General features: G+C 36.5%; 1 protein-coding gene across 5 annotated transcripts in view; it reads right to left on the bottom strand.

Annotated features, from left to right (window-relative positions):
• Nucleotides 1–19,906, bottom strand: part of MICU3 (mitochondrial calcium uptake 3) — a 72,083-nt gene that overhangs the window by 43,414 nt on the left and 8,763 nt on the right. For 4 of the 5 annotated variants that reach the window (XR_015744134.1, XM_087936213.1, XM_087936214.1 and 1 more), the window contains exon 1: nucleotides 16,078–16,466. The exons of the other annotated variant lie outside the window; for it this stretch is intronic. Coding sequence is in view for 3 of the 4 variants with exons in the window: in XM_087936213.1 (XP_087792339.1) it covers nucleotides 16,078–16,398 (321 nt within the window). In the remaining variant the exon portion in view is untranslated. Of the gene's footprint in view, nucleotides 1–16,077; nucleotides 16,467–19,906 lie in introns of those variants that run through there. 5 annotated transcript variants of the gene reach the window in all.

Raw genomic sequence — 19,906 nt, 5'->3', positions numbered from 1 at the left:
AGTACTTATTGCTTATCTATTCACCATGCATTTCTTTCTGCCATAGTGCACACTGCATTTCTCATGAGTTGGCCATAATGAGGTTGTACAGTGAGGGAATATAAAAAGGGAAAGCTTATAATTAGTGATTTCTGGCCAAGGATATTGTCCTCATTTAACTGTGTTAGTACAAATATGATTTAGAACAGGGGTGTCAAACTCAATTGCATTGAGGGCCGCATCAGGGCTGTGGTTGACCTTGCGGGGGGAGGGAGGTGGCCATGGCTGACTGGGTGGGCATAGCCAGATGGGTGGGTAGGCATGGCCATCTTGATGTCATTCCCCAAACTGCTGACATGTTTTCTCTTTGCATTGGGTAGACCGGACTGAAGCCACATTGGCCCAATGTTTCCTCTTCACATTGAGTAGACTGAGCTGAAGTGACACAGATAGACTGGGCCAAAGCGATGTGGGTTGGCCCCTTATATTTTCCAGGATGGCCCTGTGGACCGGATCTGACCACATCCTTGAGTTTGACACCCCTGATTTAGAACCTTATAAATTACCCTTTCTTCCTTTGCTCTTGCCCCAACAATTCCTCTATCACTGTCTCCAGGGGTCCTTATTTGTGCCTACCATACATTTTTCCTAGCAGATCTTATATTCTATGTTATGTTCCTAAAAGAAACAAATATCAATTATTTTCTCTCACTTTGATGAACCATAGTTCTCTAGCTTTATAGAAAAGGATTCCCTACAATCTACTTGTTTTAAAAAGTACCTATCATTCAGAAAAGGATTTTTTTTCTATTTTTTCCCAATATCAAATATATGTGCTCAGATGTGGAATAACAGAACTAAGGTAGAATTAGTAAATGTTGTTAAATCCTATCAATAGGAAATTGTAGCTTTTAGGTAATGGCATTCTGGGAACTGATTTTGTTAAAAATTTTCTGTGTTTTAAATGAAAATTGATGTTCCGGGTATATTGTTTATTGTTTTTCAACCTTAATGTTTAGTTGCTGGTTCACATCTTTATTACATAAATCAAAGAAGCTGACCTGAAACAAATTTGTATTTGGTCTAACTTGATTTGTAACAACAGTTGATCAGTTTTTCTAACGTTTTCTCCTGCTATATCTTTCTCATTCAGAAAGATCCCTTTTCCTATGGTGCTAATAGTCACCAACACCAATGAAATGTCTTGTTTTGAACAGATTAACTGATAATTTTTATAAATGTAAAATAGGGATTATATTAGTTTCCTACTGAATATGTTTAAATACTTCTGTGTTTAATTCAGTTTTGTGGCTATTTGGCAGATCGAATCCCACCAGGCTCAAGGTTGACTCAGCCTTCCATCCTTCCAAGGTGGGTAAAATGAGGACCCAAATTGTTGGGGCAAGAGGCTGACTCTTTAAACCACTTAGAGAGGGTTGTAAAAGCACTATTAAGAGGTATGTAAGTCTAAGTGCTATTGCTATTTATTCGGCATTCTGATAAAAGTCTATTCAATTGTATTTCCATTTTTTGTTAAGGGAATGTTTAAAGCAGGGGTGTCCAACTTTGGCAACTTTAAGACTTGTGGCAAAGCTGGCTGAGGAATTCTGGGAGTTGAAGTCCACAAGTCTTAAAGTTGCCAAGGTTGGACACCCCTGCTTTAAAGCATTGTTTAAAAATTCTCTTCTCTGCAGTTTTTGAGGAGAGAATTGTACATAAGGGCAGATTACATCAATATGGATCGTACATGACTCCACATGTTTGACAGCCTACAATATAAAAGAAGGAAATAAAAGGTTTGTTTCTAGTTCCTACTGTCTTCTAAAGCAGACTACTCAAGATATTCTGTTCCTCTAGACTACAAGCCATTGAGAACATTTGAGTTGGGCTGTAACTTCAGTTTGGAACATTTTTTTTCCTAATTTTTAGCTGTATCTTAATCTAAAATGAAGAAGTATAATATATGGAATAGAACATGTTCTTCATGCAATTAGCCATTTAAGGGCACCACTCCAGGGAAGCACATTTACACAATGTAGTATGATGATCCTTTCATAATCAATACATTATTTTCAATATCTTTCAGAAGAAAAGATACATATAGTTATAATATCAGGAATTATCACAATCATTTTCATGCAAAATAGGTTTTCTTTAATCTTCTAGAAATGTAACATTATTGTGCATGGTTTGACTTCAAATACAGTGAAAAATATGCCTACTTATTCTATCTATCTATCTATCTATCTATCTATCTATCTATCTATCTATCTATCTATCTATCATCTATCTATCTATCTATCTATCTATCTAGTTTTAAATATAGGATTCTGTTTTCATGTAAAAGATGTATAAATTTATTTGTCCCTGACATAAAGTTAGATAAGACCAAGTAAACAGGATGTCTCTGTGGCAGCACCTATTCTCTGGATCATCTTATTTTATATTTAAAAAATAAACTATCAATGGAACAAATTATATATTTATTTCAGTGGGAATAATTATGAGGTGTTAACTGTCCTCAATTATAAAAATGCTGAAAGAGGCTATAGAATAGCACCAAGAGACAACTAGAAAACAAACCAAACATTACATAAAAGCACAAGCAAGAGTCATTAATATGTGGTACAAAGAACTCATGCACTTCATGCAATATAGCTAAATGAGTACACATCAGTTTTAATTTTTTTTAAAAAATCTAACATAGGACATATTCAGTTTGTTTAGATGTGAAGCCAACAGAGTTACTGTCAACAATTAAGCTAGGGATATTTGCAATCAATTTTTCATTTCTGAGATTATATCTTCATATTTATAGGTTTAAAGATTAGAAAGCAAAGCAAAAGATTGAATTATTAATGCTTAAAAGGATAAAAATCCTGAAATTTTAGCTCTATTCTGAGGTTTTTCTCTTAATCTGCTTTGCTGCTTTCCTTCTGTTTCTTTTTTCCTTTCCTTTCAGCAAGGATAATCAAGAAACACATTTTTAATATTTTGGCAAAAGGCACCAATGCATAGCATTTTGAGGTATAGTGCACTGGAACCAATAATACACTAATTCTTTCTCAGGATCTTTCATTATATTTGTACGTTTATATGGTGTGTTACAACAATAAAGCAATAGTCAGAAACATTTTAAAAATTATATTGCCTCATAAATAATATGAATATTTGCCTAAATATTTCTATTCAGAAGACTGTAGTCTTGAAAATTAGATGTACAGTAAGTATCTATCTGAAAAGATGTGTACCTATCAGAGCAATTGCAAAATTATAGTTGGGATATTCATACATATGTTCACATTATTCCTTTTCAGAGTAAGCAACATTATTCAGAATGTAGATAATAGAATAAGAGTCCAACTCCTCCCTACTCAAGCAGGATGTCCTATACTCTTCTGGACAAATAGCTGTTCAGTCTCTTCTTGAAAGCCTCCCGTGATGGAGCACTCAGAACTTCTAGAAGGAATTAATGGCATGATTAAGACTAGAGTAAATCAACTTCATTCATTACATTCATTCTCCATTTCTTTCTGACCTTCCAAATTATCCTTGCATCCACATCTCTACCCTGGAGAAAGCTTTGACAATAAAGGGGACAAACATGAAATAAGCAGATCATGCAGAGAGTAGCAGGAACTAGAAAATCTTTAAGAAATATTCTCAACTCAATTCTGGTTGATATGATTAGTTGGCATGCCCACCAGTTCTAACATCTTCCCAATACATGTGCAGTATGCAAAGTGTTCTTCTCAAACAACAAATATATGCATGCTTATGATGTAACCTTGCTTGGCTATTTATTACTGGGAGAATATACATACACATGCACACACATGTACGCAGGCACACACGCTCCTCTTGTTTCTACCCATATGCCTTTTTCTTTTCTGGAGAAGTACACGGCGATCAGTTTTCTTTTCTTCTGGAACAAAGGCACGCTTGTTAACTCTTCTGAGTTTCTTGGTTATTTCACTTGGGATATGTGTTTCTTTATTATATATAAAGGCCACACATTACCCAGACAGTACTCACTTCCTTTTCATCAGCATTCACATGTGTTTATAAACATAGTTCAAGATAAACAAATGCATTTACTTGGTTTAGGTTTTTCCCCCAGTATATGTATAATTTTACTTCCCCCATTATATTAAACAGATAAGGATGCTATGTATTCATGTGGAATATTGAAAAATACGAAACCTTGAATTTAATAATTTAGCTATTTTTTCATCTCATTTGTATAACAATTACAAAACATATGGGATATGAGCAGAGTAACTATGTAATTTGTCAAAATGTAAAAAAAAACCATGAATGAATGTTGCAATGTTTAACATATTAAGGAACAAGATTACAATAATAATATTCTTGCCCAATCTAATCAGCAGCTGATATGCTTACTAGTTAAACAGAATATAATTTTATAATTGTAAAATCTGATCAATCAATAGTCTGTCCTCCTTTCTTCAATTTGGTAGAAAGTGTTTGTGTCTGTAAACATATTTTTAAATTTAGGAACATTATTTTAATACATGTTTTTTTTTTAAAAAAAAATCTACAGGTGACAAAAACACCCTAAGAATGGGGGAGACATCTCTTTTTCATTTCATTTGAAATGTTTCTTCTAAAGTGGTAATGTAGTTGATATGCATGTGATTCATCTATTGGATAAAGAAGTTACTATTTCTTTTCAGAAAAAAATTGTCGTACCAATGTATATAAAATATAAAACATATTCATATTCCATGAATAATTACAATATTGCTGAGAATTCCTTAACTCTAAATTAAGTTCTCAGATGAATTTAAACTCTGGTAAGCATGACATCATCTTTCTTCCTAGATTAGAAAAGAAGAAACAAATGGTTCATTGCCAAGAGTTGGTTTCATGTTTCCTTAAGGTCATTGATTCAAAAGGTTCACTCTAAAGGGGAAAAAAAGTGATTTTTCCCACGGTGAAAGAACTAAGCACTAGATAAAAGATCTACTGTATGGAAACTGATGCCATGAGTGGGTAAGAGTTGTAATTCAACAATAATATCCATTATCAGTAGTCTAACCATTACATTCTAATTTAATATACATTACTTCCACAGGGAAAACAGAATATTCAGAAAGTTAATTCTATGAGATAATAAAATTAGGTACCACTGCCATTAACCCAAAGTGATAAAGACACAGGATTACAATTTAATTGTGATGATCCAATTGAATATTCCATTAAAATTATAATAAATTAAACCATATTCTTCCCAAAATTTCATATGGAATCATCAACCTTCAAGCCAAGTTGTTACAGCTTTTATCTGAGGATGTTTTAAAAGGATTTTAGAGCAATTGTCACATTCCTTTATATAAAATAAGTTTGAAATTAGTATGATTCTATATAAAGCAAAGAAAGTAGTTTGAAAAGTTTCACTTTGCTTGGCCTCAGGCTATCACAGTATGCTCCCAAGTAGATAAAAGTGATATAATTTTGTTTGCATGCTGGGTGGCCAAGAGGTTAAACATCACATTTTAGTGTGGGAAAATCCCCAAGCAGAAAAAAGGTACTTAACAAATGTTGGAATAGAAAATAGTAATAGTCCTGATATTTGATCTTTCTTAACTACAGTATATAATTTTTATATATCCAGAAATTATTCATATACTGTATATCTGCCAATTAACCTGAAAATTATCGCATTTCATTGAACTTATGTCCATTGCTATAGCTCAATAGCCAAAATATTGAGGGTATTACTTGTTCCCTTACCCACGAGCCAGATTTTATACAGTATATTTCATTCTTAAAATGCTTACCATTTGGAAGTATTTTTATTTAAAAAGTTGACTAATTAAAATGAATATTTGTCTGCTTTTGTACATTATCAAGCATTTCCAGTCACACAATGCCCAGAAAGATATTGTTTCCCAGAACAACTAGCTATCTTAGCATGATGCTTGTATATCCTTTCAAATGTTAAATACTCTTGCTGCATTTATTGCTTTAGCCACAAGGTGGTTTGCTTGTTTTTCACTAATGTGTTATATGAATATTTCATAGTGTATAAATTTATTCAATAAATCACAGGTAAATAAATCATGGCTTCATACAAAGTATGAATCACCTGTTAATTTTGCATATAAGGAATAGCAATGCTACAATAAATATATTACTTTCTTTTTATTGACAAGAGTTTATTCTTGCTGTTCTGTCTTTATGTATTGTATCTGTTATCATTTACAGAAAAAAATTAGAATTGGAATCTCTTCTGTATTAGCATTTTTATGTTTCATCAGAATGCATCTTTTTAATACCTATTTTCTAACAGAATTGGAGAACACTGAATCAGGATTGATAGTAATCCATATATCCACTTAGTTTAAATACCATTGGTGGAACTTTATAGCAAGGATGGTTTCTTGCTATACAAACTTTCATGGACCACAGTTCATTTCATCAGATAAACGTATTGAAGAATTCAATCTTGTTTTAAAGATGAGAAGAATTCAGTCTTTTCTCAAGATTATTAAGGTAGTGCTCCACACTGATTAGTTTAGGACAAGAACCATGGAACCATGCAGAGGAAGATAGTGACCTCTCATCTCACAATGAAGGTGCTTATGATTATTTAGAGTTGATATAACTTTATTTAATATGAACATACCTACAATTGTCAGTTCAGCTCTTTGAGCAACCAAAATACCCTAATTTTTATATACAGTACATATATAATGTACATTTTCATCTTCACCCTAATCTTCAATAGATCACTACAGATGTGCTATGTTCCTTCCTGCTTCAAATGCTCTACCATCATCCCAGTGCCAAAGAAGACCTCCATCAAGGAACTGAATGACTACAGACCAGTTGCTCTAACATCTGTAGTTATGAAAATCTTTGAAAGGCTTGTGCTGTCCCACCTGAAAACCATCACGGATCCGCTGTTAGATCCCATGCAGTTTGCATACCAAGCAAATAGATCAACAGATGATGCTGTTAATATGGCTCTGCACTACATCCTACAACACCTTGAATCTCCAAATACCTATTCAAGGGTCCTCTTTGTAGACTTCAGTTCAGCATTCAATACCATCATTCCAGACATTCTTCTAAGTAAATTAAACCAACTAGCGGTACCTGAACACACTTGTAAATGGATCATAAGCTTCCTAACAGACAGGAGGCAGCAAGTGAAGCTAGGCAGAATCACATCTGATACCTGTACAATTAGCATAGCCCCCCCCCCCCGCCCCCCCGGCTGTGTGCGTTCTCCACTTCTCTCTCCCTATATACCAATGACTGCATCTCAAACGATCCATCTGTTAAAATACTGAAGTTTGCTGATGACACAACATGATTAGTCTTATTCGAGACAACGACGAACCCACATACAAATAGGAGGTTATACAACTTGCCTCATGGTGTAACTGGAACAATCAGTAACTGAACACACTCAAAACCGTAGAAATTGTGGTAGACTTTAGAAGAAACCCTTGCATACTACCACCTCTTACAATACTAGACAACACAGTATCAACAGTAGAGACCTTCAAATTTCTAGGTTCTATTATATCACATGACTTAAAATGGACACCTAACATAAAAAAGTCATCAAAAAAGCACAACAAAGAATGTTCTTTCTGCTCAAACTGCCCAAGGAGCTGCTGATACAGTTCTACAGAGGAATTCTTGAGTCTATCATCCGCACCTCTATAACTGTCTGGTTTGGTTCTGCAACCCAACAGGACAGACACAGACTTCAGAGGATAATTAGGACTGCAGAAAAAATAATTACTACCAACCTGCCTTCAATCGAGGACCTGTATATATTGCACAAGTCAAAAAGAGGGCTTGAAAATATTTACAGATCCTTCACATCCCGGACATAAACTGTTTCAACTCCTTCCCTCAAAACAACATTATAGAGCACTGCACACCAGAACTAGACACAAGGACAGTTTTTCCCCAAAAGCCATCACTCTGCTAAAGAAATAAATCCCTCAACACTGTTCAACTATTACAAAGTCTGCACTATTATTACTGTTAATCTTTTCATCGCTCCTTATCACCCATTCCCTTCTACGTGTGACTGTATGTCTGTAACTTTGTCACTTCTATCCTTACGACTTATATTGACTGTTTCCTTGTATGATTTGATTGCTTATTGTACCCTATGGCTATCATTAAGTGTTGTACCTTATGATTCTTGATGAATGTATCTTTTCTTTTATGTATACTTAGATTATTTGCACCAAGACAAATTCCTTGTGTGTCCAACCACACTTGGCCAATGAAGAATTCTATTCTATTTTGGAAAATATTTATTGTAAGAATCATAAAGTAATATGAAGTGCATATTATCTCTTATATCTCAGATCCGTGATGGCAAAGCTATGGCACGCATGCCACAGGTGGCACGCAGAGCTATTTGTGTGGGCAAGCGAGCCCCAGCCAAACTTACCTGCACTGCCTATGTGTGTGCCTCCCAGCTGATTTTCAGCCCATTTGAGGCCTTTTTCGCCCTCCTGGGGGCTCAAGGGAAGCCTCTTCAGCCTTTGGAGGCTGAAAAATGGGCCTTCCAGAAATACCGGAAGTGCCAAAACCAGAAGTGCCAAAACCAGAAGTGCCAAAACGGGTCTGTTTTTCAGCCTCCAAAGGCTGCAGAGGTTTCCCTCAAGCCCCTGGGAAGGCGCAAATGGCCTCAAATGGGGTGAAAATCAGCTGGGAGGCGCACACATATGCAATGCAGGTAAGGGGGGGGGGTTGCGTGCACATGTGCAGGGGGGAATTCCATTGTGGGTGCTGGCATGCACGTGCTATCGCACACACACTTTCGGCATACCACAACAAAAAGGTTTGCCATCACTGCCTTAGATGTTCATTTTGATGTTTATAAAATAAAAACACTTCTGACTCCACTGACACAGTTGCCCTGGATGTAAATTAAACCAAATCCAGTTTTGATGCTTCTTTCCAAATAGACAGTTTTTTAAAAACTTTTAAAAAACCTATCTATCCAGAAAATGTAATTTGGAGTTGGCAAATTCTTAAAATATTTGTTTTAAAAATAGTATTTATCTAACTGCACAAAAATAATCCAGGTGCCAGGAAAAAAGCAATTAAAATTTGCAAGAAGACACACATTATATCCTACTGGGAGGATGACCTCAAAACACTGTGAATTTCTATGCAGAAGATATAATAAGAAACTCTTACCATATGCAAAATCTTGCATGCAGCATAAATGCAAATGAGATAGGGAGCCAGAACTAATTGGAACTTCTCACTATCTATAGATACTGTAATCCATCATTTTTGTGGTCTCAAGAGTAGTATAAGAAATGTGTCTATAAGTGATAATAGAATAGAGTAGAGTAGAGTAGAATTCTTTATTGGTCAAGTGTGATTGGACACACAAGGTATTTGTCTTGGTGCAAATGCTTTCAACTATAAGTTGAAACTATAACTTATTTATAAGCAACTATAAATTCTTACCTGTAGCTTAAAAAACTAGTAAATAAAAAATTAAGGCATAATTAAAATACCTCTATAAAGCAGCCTAAGATTTCTGACTGAAACTAAGGAACCACCTCTTCCCAGTTACATCTACCTGTCCCATCAGATCTGGCAGAAGAAGCATTTTACAAATCCTGTCAGTTGACATTCCATAGTTGACAGGATCCAGCAGCCTTTTCTTCCATGGCACCTGTCTTTTGGAACATCATTGCAAGGAATTTAGATTGGCTCCTATTCTTCTGGCCTTTAGAGAGGTCCTGAAGACCTTACTGGATCATTGTGCTTTGGGGGGGGGGGTTAGAGGTAATGGTGAACTTTTCCAGTGGCTTTACTGAATGGAATGTATTCCTGCTAACTGTGATTATGTTTAGGCTGAATTGAGTTTTTAATAATGATTTCAATATAGTTGTATGTTTGTTGCTTCTATTTATACTTTTATTGTTCTCGTTATTTTTAATCGTTAAAAGCCATTCAGAGTCATGTATGAGAGATGGCTGTATGAGAGATGGCTGGCTATGTAAATAAGTAAATATATTCAAAAGAAGCAATCTGTGTTTAGGTCTAAAATTATGAAATGTGACAATATTTAAAGTTAGAAAAATCTAAATTTCAATCTACAATTTAGAATGGCAAAAACATAAAAAAGCATTGAAAAACGACAAAAAAGAACAATTTTATTCATTATACATAAGCTATTTGAAAGCTCAAAATAAAAAATATTCTAACATTAAGATCAGGAATAAATATTAAGAAATAGAATGGTCCTATCTTGAGTCTCTCTGGTACAAGAAGGACGGAAAACATGGTCAGGCTTTCAAAAGTCTATAAGCAGAACCTATATAAATATATAAGTATTTCTTACTGGAATCTGCTTCTTGACCTGACCTACCTCAAAGGGGTAACACCATGCTTGAAGGCATGGCAATATTCTCTTCCTTTCCTGGGCTCATATTTTGCTAACCACCACATTTCTTCTCCATGGTCTTATTTGTGGTTCTTTACAATTTTAATCAAAAGGACAGAAATTGTTTATTCATAACAATGACAAACCATACATGACAAGGTTAGAAATAGATGACTACCTTCTTCACTTGAAATTGAAAATCATCATGGGACTTGATTAACAAGACAAGGAGTATAATAATTACATACCTTAACTGGTCTGACTATATCTTTACTGGGACTGGAATGAAGCTCAGACATTGTAGAGGAGTTAGTAAAAAATGTATAACATGTAAAACTAATTTCAAACCCTAATACTATCAGCAAAAGTATAATCAAGAACGGGCAGAAAGTAAATTGTATCATGCTTATGGTGTGCAATACGTAGACTTCACATTCATATTGTAATGATGGGACTTTTGTATTCAAAGATCCATTTTTACAGTTACAAAAATAATTTCATGACATATATTAATTTTTTTTAGAAACTGTATCTAGCAAAATGCCTGAAATAAAATATGTGGAAAAATCAGAAAAAAAATCTGATTGATTTAAAGAATTATGGCATTTATAGACTGACATAATTTTCTAACAATTCTGGGCAGCTGTCAAAATATTTGATGGAAACATAGCGACTAGAGAGAGAGAAAGGAAATGTAGCTTTTCAAATGTGATGAATCACAATTCCTTTTAGCTAAAGCCAATGCAGCCAATGGAAAGAAATGCTGACAGCTGGAATTTAAGAACATTTGAAGACCACATATTTGCCATTCTCGTGCAGTTTCTGCTGCTTTATCATCAAACTTTATACTTATAAGCTACTTCACAAATCTCCCATTTGTTCCTATTCTACTTTAGTTAGGCTCCAAGAGTTATCCTGATAAGAAGTGGTGTGCCCTGCAATTTTTGGCCTGCTTTGGGGAATTGATGACTTATTTTAAAGGTGAAAGTACGACACTGCATGTCACAAAAAATAAACCATTCATTCTGATTTTTAAGTTGCAAGAAAATGTAAAAATTGTATCACTTAGGAGCTCAAAGGTTCCCAATATTTATTAATATCTATTAATATTGTAATTTATAGCTAATAAAGATAATCTATGTAGCTTTCAAAACACTTCGTTTTTATTTTTCAGTGCTGAAAAATATTTTATTTTATTGACCTTCAAAAGTAAAAAAAAGACTCTAATACATACAGTAACACAATCAGTAATCAGTAACATAAGTAGTAAACTTATAAGCAGAACAGAAATTGATGATAACATTTAATGTTGCTGACTTTTTATCTAAGATGTAATTATGTAGACTATTCAAGCAGAAATATAATTCAAACCCAATATGAAGGCAAATGTATGTGTCCCAGGATAATGAGTCAGTCACTAGGACCAGAGGCTTAGTCTTCTGAGCTTTTGGAGTTGTACTGGATCCTATCCTCAGGAAACTTCTCTCTAGCAGAATGTGTGCTTTGGACTGTTCTTTTGTGCAGTATTTATGCAATACCTGGTTATGTGTGGCTTTTAATTGTTGATTGAGGTGTTGAAGGCTAGCTATAAAGTTGTTGGCTGTTTTCTTGTGCTATGTTGGCTTCTAAGTACTTGATAAGCTTGTGGTAAATCAGCATTAATTGATTCATGAACAAGGACATACATTCAATTTTGCAGCTCCTAAGGCTGTTGGCCGAGCAGGGACAAAAATAGCCAAAGAAATGATTGAAGCCTGGAAAACAGACCCTTTGTCAAGTAATAGGAGTGCTGATGGGCTCCAATAGGAGTCTGAAGGCTCAGAAGATTAAAACTCTGGTCCTGGTGACCGACCCAGATTTGATCTTCAAACCCAATATCTTCAAAGAACAATATAACAGAAGTTGGCAATTTTACAGAGATTTTAATAGCATAAACTGCTAATAAAAAGTATATAATCTCCATTTGAGGTCAGACTTCCATTTCAGAGCAGCTGAAGCCAAGTTGACTGCACAGATGCCCTCACTCAAGAACAAGATGTGGCATACAAACATACTTAGACTAAAACAAGCTTTTCTCATTTAAATGCTGATATTGAATAAGGTCTGCTGAAGAGATCTCATAATAATGGTTTGAATATTGTATTTGTCATTCTACAAATACAAAGGACTATTTGGCCTCTGCTTCAAGCATTAGAAGGTATTAAGCAGAGAGGCCCAATTAATACAAATCTTAGGATAAACTATTTTTTCTAGGATGAAGTAAACTTATAGGCAAGGACTTTCTGAACTAATGAACTAACTTCCATACTTTTAATCAATAATTCAAATGGAAAATTCTTATGAGGGCCTCCACAGAGGCACAGATTAACAGAGTTGGAAGGGACCTTGTTGGTCATCTAGTTCAACCCCCCATACAAGTAGGAGACCCTACACCATTTTTGATAGATGATAGTCCAGACTCTTCTTGAAAGCTTCCAATAATGAAGTTCCCACAACTTCTGAATGCAAGCTGTTCCATTAGTTCTCACTGTCAGAAAATTTCTCCTTATTTCTAGCTTGAATCTCTCCTTGTTCAGTTTTCATCCGTTATTCTTTGTCTGGCTTTCAGGTGCTTTGGAAAATAGCTTGACCCCTTCCTCTCTGTAGCAGCCCCTCAAATATTGGAACACTGCTATCATGTTTCCTGTGGTCCTTCTCTTCACGTTCATCGTATGTTTTAGCCTCCAGTCCCCTAATCATCTTGGTTGATCTTCTTTGCACTCTAGTTTCTAGAGTCTCAACTCTTTTATAGTGTGGTGACTAAAACTGGATGCGGTATTCTAGGTGTGGTCTAATCCAGTTGAAGAAGTATAGATCAACAAGCAACAATCATAGTTCTACATTTTTATTACTTTTATTACACTGCTTTTAGAATCCTCAGCATCTTAGCTCTAAATAATCTAACAGCCAGTATATCATACCTTTATTTTTAAATAACTAATTTCTAATCTGTTGTCATAGGAATATGTTGTTAGAACCAGGGGGTTCTAATAAAGACCAACTTGAGTCTGGAGAACTGACCTTGTAGACTTAAATGAAAGCCTAAAATAATAATATTCATAATAAGATATCACTGCATGTTCAAAGATCTTGTAAAATCTTGTAATAATGCATAAACAATCACAGTTTCTTTTAGTAGATGAGGGAGCTGTGCACATTCCAGCATAAAGATGTATAGTACATAATGACTAATGTTTGTAACATGGGACCACAATTGGGACCAGACTTTCCATTGCTAAGCAAAGTGGTTGTTTGCTGAGTTGTGCCCAATTTTACAACATTTTATGTCATGGTTGTTAGGTGAGTTATTGCAGTCAAGTAAATCATATTATTGTTAAACATGTCCAGTTTCCCCTCTTGACTTTGCATGTTAGAAGCCAGCTGGGAAGATCACAAATGATGATCACAGAATCCTAGGATACTGCAATTGTTCTAAATACATGCCCAAATTTTGATCACATGACTGTGGGAATGCTGCAATTGTTATAAGTGTGAGTAATGGCTGTAAGTCACTTTTTTCAGTGCTGTTGTAACGTTGAACGGCATTAAATGAATGGTTATAAATGAAGGACTACTTGTAATGTTCAACAACATCTGATTATAGGATCAGAACGTGCTACTACAGACAGCAAATATGCTACAAGCTATATGCCAATATTAGGTATTTATGTAGTGATTGTATATGCAGAAAAATGAAACATTAAGAGTATGTTCACCTTTTTCTGTAACTATGTAAATAACTAAATTTCACAACTTTAGAAATTTAAGGTTTGTGGGAAAAAATCAGCATCAGCAAGATGAAAGGAAAGTAGTTTCCCATCAAAAAACTGTAATGGTCAGGTCATGATAGCATCATGCTTTCTGCCTGCCATCACCATCTTTTAAACTTCTAACCTATTTCACTTGCAGAAAGTGTTCACATTATAGTATTAGGAGGACTAAAATATAGAATGTTTCTGTTACCATATATGCATGGTTATGGTTACATATGTTTTGCCCATGATTAAGAACACTAATGTAGGCCAATATTATAGTTATCAATAATCTAGGGCAAAAAATAATGATCTACCAATTTTTATTTCAGAAGCATTACACTCAGAAAACATCCATGAATCAGTGTTAGCCCATTCACTTCAATCACTGTATTTATAATGCACACAATCATTCATTCTTGCTACTCCATCATTTCAACTATAATCCCTTGTCATTCTAATGGAAGTTGCAAGAATTGCTGTTTCAGCCTGTTTATGACTACTCCTCTTTATGTTTTTAATTTTGAATAATTGCTGAGCAAAAACAAAGAAAAGGACAAAAATGCTACTCAAAACAGTAAAACAGTAAGCCCTGCACCAGCACTTACTAAACCCAGAAAGTATTTGCCATACTAAGAATGTTCAACATTAAATGCTGTAAAAGGAAACCAGCCCGTCAATGAATACAGTGGCTGGACACCATAAAAGTTGACACCAGCCAGAGCATAGAAAAACTCAAAGTAGCGCAAGATTAAAATTATGGACACCTGGCTCATAGAATCATCAAGAATCAGACACGACCAAATGGATATCATCATCATCATTAAATGTCATTTATTTTTAATCCTGTTCATTTTACATATTTTTTACAGGTGCTATACTTTTATGATAGAATAGAATTCTTTATTGGCCAAGTGTTGATTGGACACACAAAGAATTTGTCTTTGGTGCATAAGCTCTCAGGGTAAACAAAGAAAAAATAAAATATATTTTATAAAGAATAAAATATATTTATTATAAATATATAAAGTCATCATGCTGCTAAACAAATAATTCCCTCAACACTGTTCGACTATTACAGTCTGCACTACTATTACTGTTAATCTTCTCATCACCCCTTATCACCCATCCCCTCCCACTTGTGATTGTAGGACTGTAACTTTGTCGCTTGTATTCTTATGATTTATATTGACTCTTTCCTAGTATGATTTGATTGTTGGTTGTACCCTATGACTATCATTAAGTGTCGTACCTTATGATTCTTGATTCTTAACGAATGTATCTTTTCCTTTATCTACACTGACAGTATTTACACTAAGACAAATTCCTTGTGTGTCCAATCACACTTGGCCAATAAAGTATTCTATTATTCTATTCTATTCTATTCTATTCTATTCTATTCTATTCTATTCTATTCTATTTTCATCAAGAATCATAAGATACAACACTTAGTGATAGACATATTCATCTTATATCTATTTTACTTGCTCAACGTTGAAAGTTGCATGTCTATAACTTGAAAGCGCCTCTGACACGAATAAAGAAACATTGCATGAAACACCACCATCCCTGCGTCCTGTCCAGATCCTGACTTGTAAGTCGCGCTGATTTCACTGATGGTGCCTAACTGCTGCTCTTCTCCAGGGGACTTTGAAGGGAGCTGAGAGCTAACGTGCAAAGAGCGTCCCCCTTGAGCCGTTCCCCCATCCAGGAGTGCTGGAGAGAATTGAAGAAAGGGAAGGCTAGCACAGGCGATCTCTGACCCGGCTTCCCGATAGCATCCTGGGAGGATCCACCGTCCACCCATCCTCTCTAGCGGGAAGGGAGAAGGGGCGGGGCGAGGCAGGCGCTCGCGCTCTATGTGGCCTCCCCCCCCCCCGCGGGTCCCTCGACACCTACCACCATCTCCTTGGCAGCGGCCGCCACAGGGATGGGCTGAAGTCCGCGGCTTTGGCTCGGCGCCCCGGCTTCTCCTCGCTCCCTCCGGCTTCCGAGCCCCAGCGCGGGGGGCGACTGGTGCGGGCGGCGGTCGTAGTAGTGATAACAGGCGAGCCAAGCGAGCGCCCCGCCAGCAGCCCCCGCGGCCGCGATGCTCAACCCGCTCGGAGTCCCCTCGCGGCCGGAGCCGGCGGCCTTCAAGCCCCACAGCGGCCGGCGAGGGGCCGCCTCTGTGGGGAGACGGCAACGGCGCCAGCTCAAGAGACTTCGCAGCGCCGCCATAGAGCTGGGTCCGCGGAGTGACAGGGCGGACGAAGGTGCTGAGGCGGCAACAGCAGCCCCGGCGGGGAAACATCGCGAGAGCGCCACGAGCTGCCAAGCGCGAGATGAGGGACTCTGCTTCCAAATGCCACCTACCCCTCCCACCCGGGATAGCCTCGCGTCCCTCCTTCCGTTATCTCCGCAGGTTCCTCATCTGGGAGTTGCTGTTTGTGACAGCTCCGGATTGCCCAGGGCTGCAGTGCAGCCCGCTGCCGGTTGGCATCGCGAGGTGCCTGCGATTGCAATCTGGATTGTATCTGAGGAAGCAATGATGATTGCGGAGACTTTCTACGAATAACAACTCATTCCCACCAATTTTGTCTTCCTGCGCTCTGCATCTTCTGAGCTTATACGGGCATAAGAATGAGTTGGCTGGTTCAGGTCCACCGAATAGTCTAGCACAGTTAAAGAGAGAACTGCCCTCTCTTCTCTATTATAATTCTGCAATGCAATTTAATTCCAGTATTTCACGAAGGAAAAAAAGGATAACCTCTCAGGGCTGCCCTTATGGCAGGAGTGTAGAAGCGGTGATCACAGCAGTTGAAGCTTGTCACCTTAGCTTTATCTTTTGAAATTCTCTCCTGGACCTGCAGAAACATGATTCTCCTTTGTTCTTGCTGAATACAAGCCAGAAACAGAGCCAGTTTGGTGCAATGGTTAAGGCTTCAGGCTGGAAACCAGGAACTTAAAATTGAGTTCTAGTCCTGCCTTAGGTGCAAAGCCTATTGAGTGGCTTTGGGCCAGTTACTCTTTCTCTGCCTTAGGAAGAAAGCAAGGGAAAAGAGATTCTAAAATCTTGTCAAGAAAACTGCAGAGAATTGTCCAAAGACTTGCCGGGAATCAACAGTGCCCGAAAGCCCCTTCCTATTTTCCCAAAAAAGTAGAAGTCAGAAGCTCCTAAGATAACTGTAAGGACTATTCTGCCACCAATTGCAAGTGTTGTTGAGAGTTACTGTATACAGTATTGTCCCTGAGTGGAGAAATTCTATTTAGATGCAGTACTAAAGAGCAACAAGAAGAAATTACTTATGAATTTATCCAATTCATTTTAAACAGCCATCTCCTAACTGCATATCGATGAATGAGTCCTGGTTGAATTACTTCTTTGGAGTCCTTTTCTAATCCTTTTTTGATATGCGGATACCAGGGTGCATTCTTTTACAGGCTGAGCCAATCTATATTTAAAAAGTAAAATGTTTATTTATGTAGCAAATGTAGATTTAAATGGTGAATCCCAACAGTAAAAGAAATATTATGACCATTATATTTTATCCCACATTTTTCTATATAATTCAAGATAGCAAACCTACCTAATTTTCCTGCTTATTTTCCCTACCACCACAAACCACTGAAATGTGTTGGGCTGAGAGAGAGAGGACTGATCGAAAGTTATCCAGATGGCTTTCATGCCTAAAGGAAGGCCTAGAACTCAATTGTGTGTGTGTAGTGTGTGTGTGTGTGTTGTGTGTGTGTTTCATTGTGTACATCCTTGTGAATTTTCCATGTTTTTTTTCTTGTTTTATAATTGTATGAATTGTAAAAATATAAAAAATTAACTTGAACATGAAATTTGGACTTCTGAATATATATGAATCAAGAAGTGAACTGTGATGTATTTTCCTTTCAAGTTGAATGTCTTCATAATGAAGTTAATTACTTTAAGTAGGACTTGCTGTTAGGCTAACTTTTTTGTTTAATTGAAAGCAAATCTGCAAGTACTTATGTATTAGTATTTCTTAAGACCACTTAATAAAGATTTTTGCTGAAGAATAAAGTTCATTTTAATCATATAGTTAAGTCCAAGAATCCAGCTTTATTGAAGATACCAGTTATCATTCTAACTCAACTTTGGAGCACCAGGGACCGGTTCTGTGGAGAAAGGTTTTTCCATGGACCAGAGAGGGCATGGTTGCACGTGCTGCCTGCATACCACAGATGTGGCTTGACTTGTTTACCCAGCCTGGTTTCCACGGACCAGGAGTTAGAGACCCCTATTCTAGTTAACATCTCTAGGCTGAAATAAAGCAAAGCAAATATTTGTATTGTTTTCAGTTTTGAGAACATATATTAAAATATCTGTATAATATTAATATGATTAAATATGTAGATATTATAAACATTGTAGCAGCTTTATTTTTTTTAAAAATAGAGACTGTCTGGTACACATGGATAAAAAATACTGTAGGGGGAGATATTGAGCATCTGGAAAACTATCCTGCTTAGACGTGTATGCTTTCTGTCTCACCACAAATGTACCTGTGGAAATGTTGTAGATTTTGATCATTATATAAGATCATTATCATATATAATGTTTTTATATGGAAATACTCACAAATGTTTTTAGGAAGAATGTGATAACATGTGTTGCATCCAAAACAGATTGAAAATATCTATTTGGGTTGAATTTCTTTCTGGCAGTTGACATACTCAGTAAGTATGGGGAATTAGATCCCACCCAAGGTTTGCCTTATTGTCCAACCTTCTCCCTATCTGATTGGGTAAACTCAGTAAAGCCACCAACTGATGTTAAGTGATTTTCAAAGAGCAGCTGTTTAAGGACTTGAAGCATTTTGCAGGTGTTGCTCTCTTGAAGCTGACTTTGCTAATTGAATGTATTTTTTCACTGACAAAAAACTTCAAGGTGCAGGAAAAGAGCATAGAATGGTAGAGCTTTAAATAGCTATTTGCTGTAGGAGACACAACTTCAGGGAGATAGAGGAGTCCCACTTGATTTTTGTGGGCCAAAAGTCTTTTGTAGAACATGAATTGTCCTGAACGGCGGGAGCATTCCAAAAATAAGCTTTATTTGTGTTTCTTTATTTTATTGCATGTGCATTAGAAATCCATAAGGGATTTTTAGGGAATAAAATCAGGCTTTACAGAAGTACAGGAACTTCCATACATTGCTATAGAGTTAAAATACTGCAGGATCCAATCTGGATCGGTCACCGGGACCAGAGTTTTAGTCTTCTGAGCTTTTGGACTCATGCTGGAGCCCATCTTCAGGGAACTTCTCTGTAGCAGAGTGTATGCTTTGGGCTGTGGTATTTATATGGTGCCTGTTGTATGTGGCTTTTTAGATGTTGATTGGGGTTAAAATACTGTACAAGTTAAAATTTTGTACAGTTGTAATGTTGTACAAAATATATTAGATATCATTTTATATATGTTCATTTTTATAATCCTTTCTTCTTTGAACTTACAAGAATAAAGAATTTTGATCTAGACCAGGGTTGTCAAATTAGTGGCCCACAGGCCAGATGTGTCACGTGCTAGCTATGCCCCTGCCCAGTTTAGCGAAGGGGAAAAAAGTCACGATATATCATGTGACACCACTGTGACATGAGTTTGATACCCTTGATTTAGAAATTTCTGTTCTTCATTTTCCTTTGAGACTATTGCTATCATTGAAACACCAGCTTGATGTGATGTAATAATAACTCGTTTGTAAGTTTGCTAATTGTCATTC

Source organism: Pseudonaja textilis, chromosome 6 (genome assembly GCF_049901715.1).
Source record: "Pseudonaja textilis isolate UNSWEBS1 chromosome 6, rPseTex1.2, whole genome shotgun sequence".
Classification (NCBI taxonomy): domain Eukaryota; kingdom Metazoa; phylum Chordata; class Lepidosauria; order Squamata; family Elapidae; genus Pseudonaja; species Pseudonaja textilis.
This window is presented reverse-complemented; position numbering and strand designations above follow the sequence as displayed.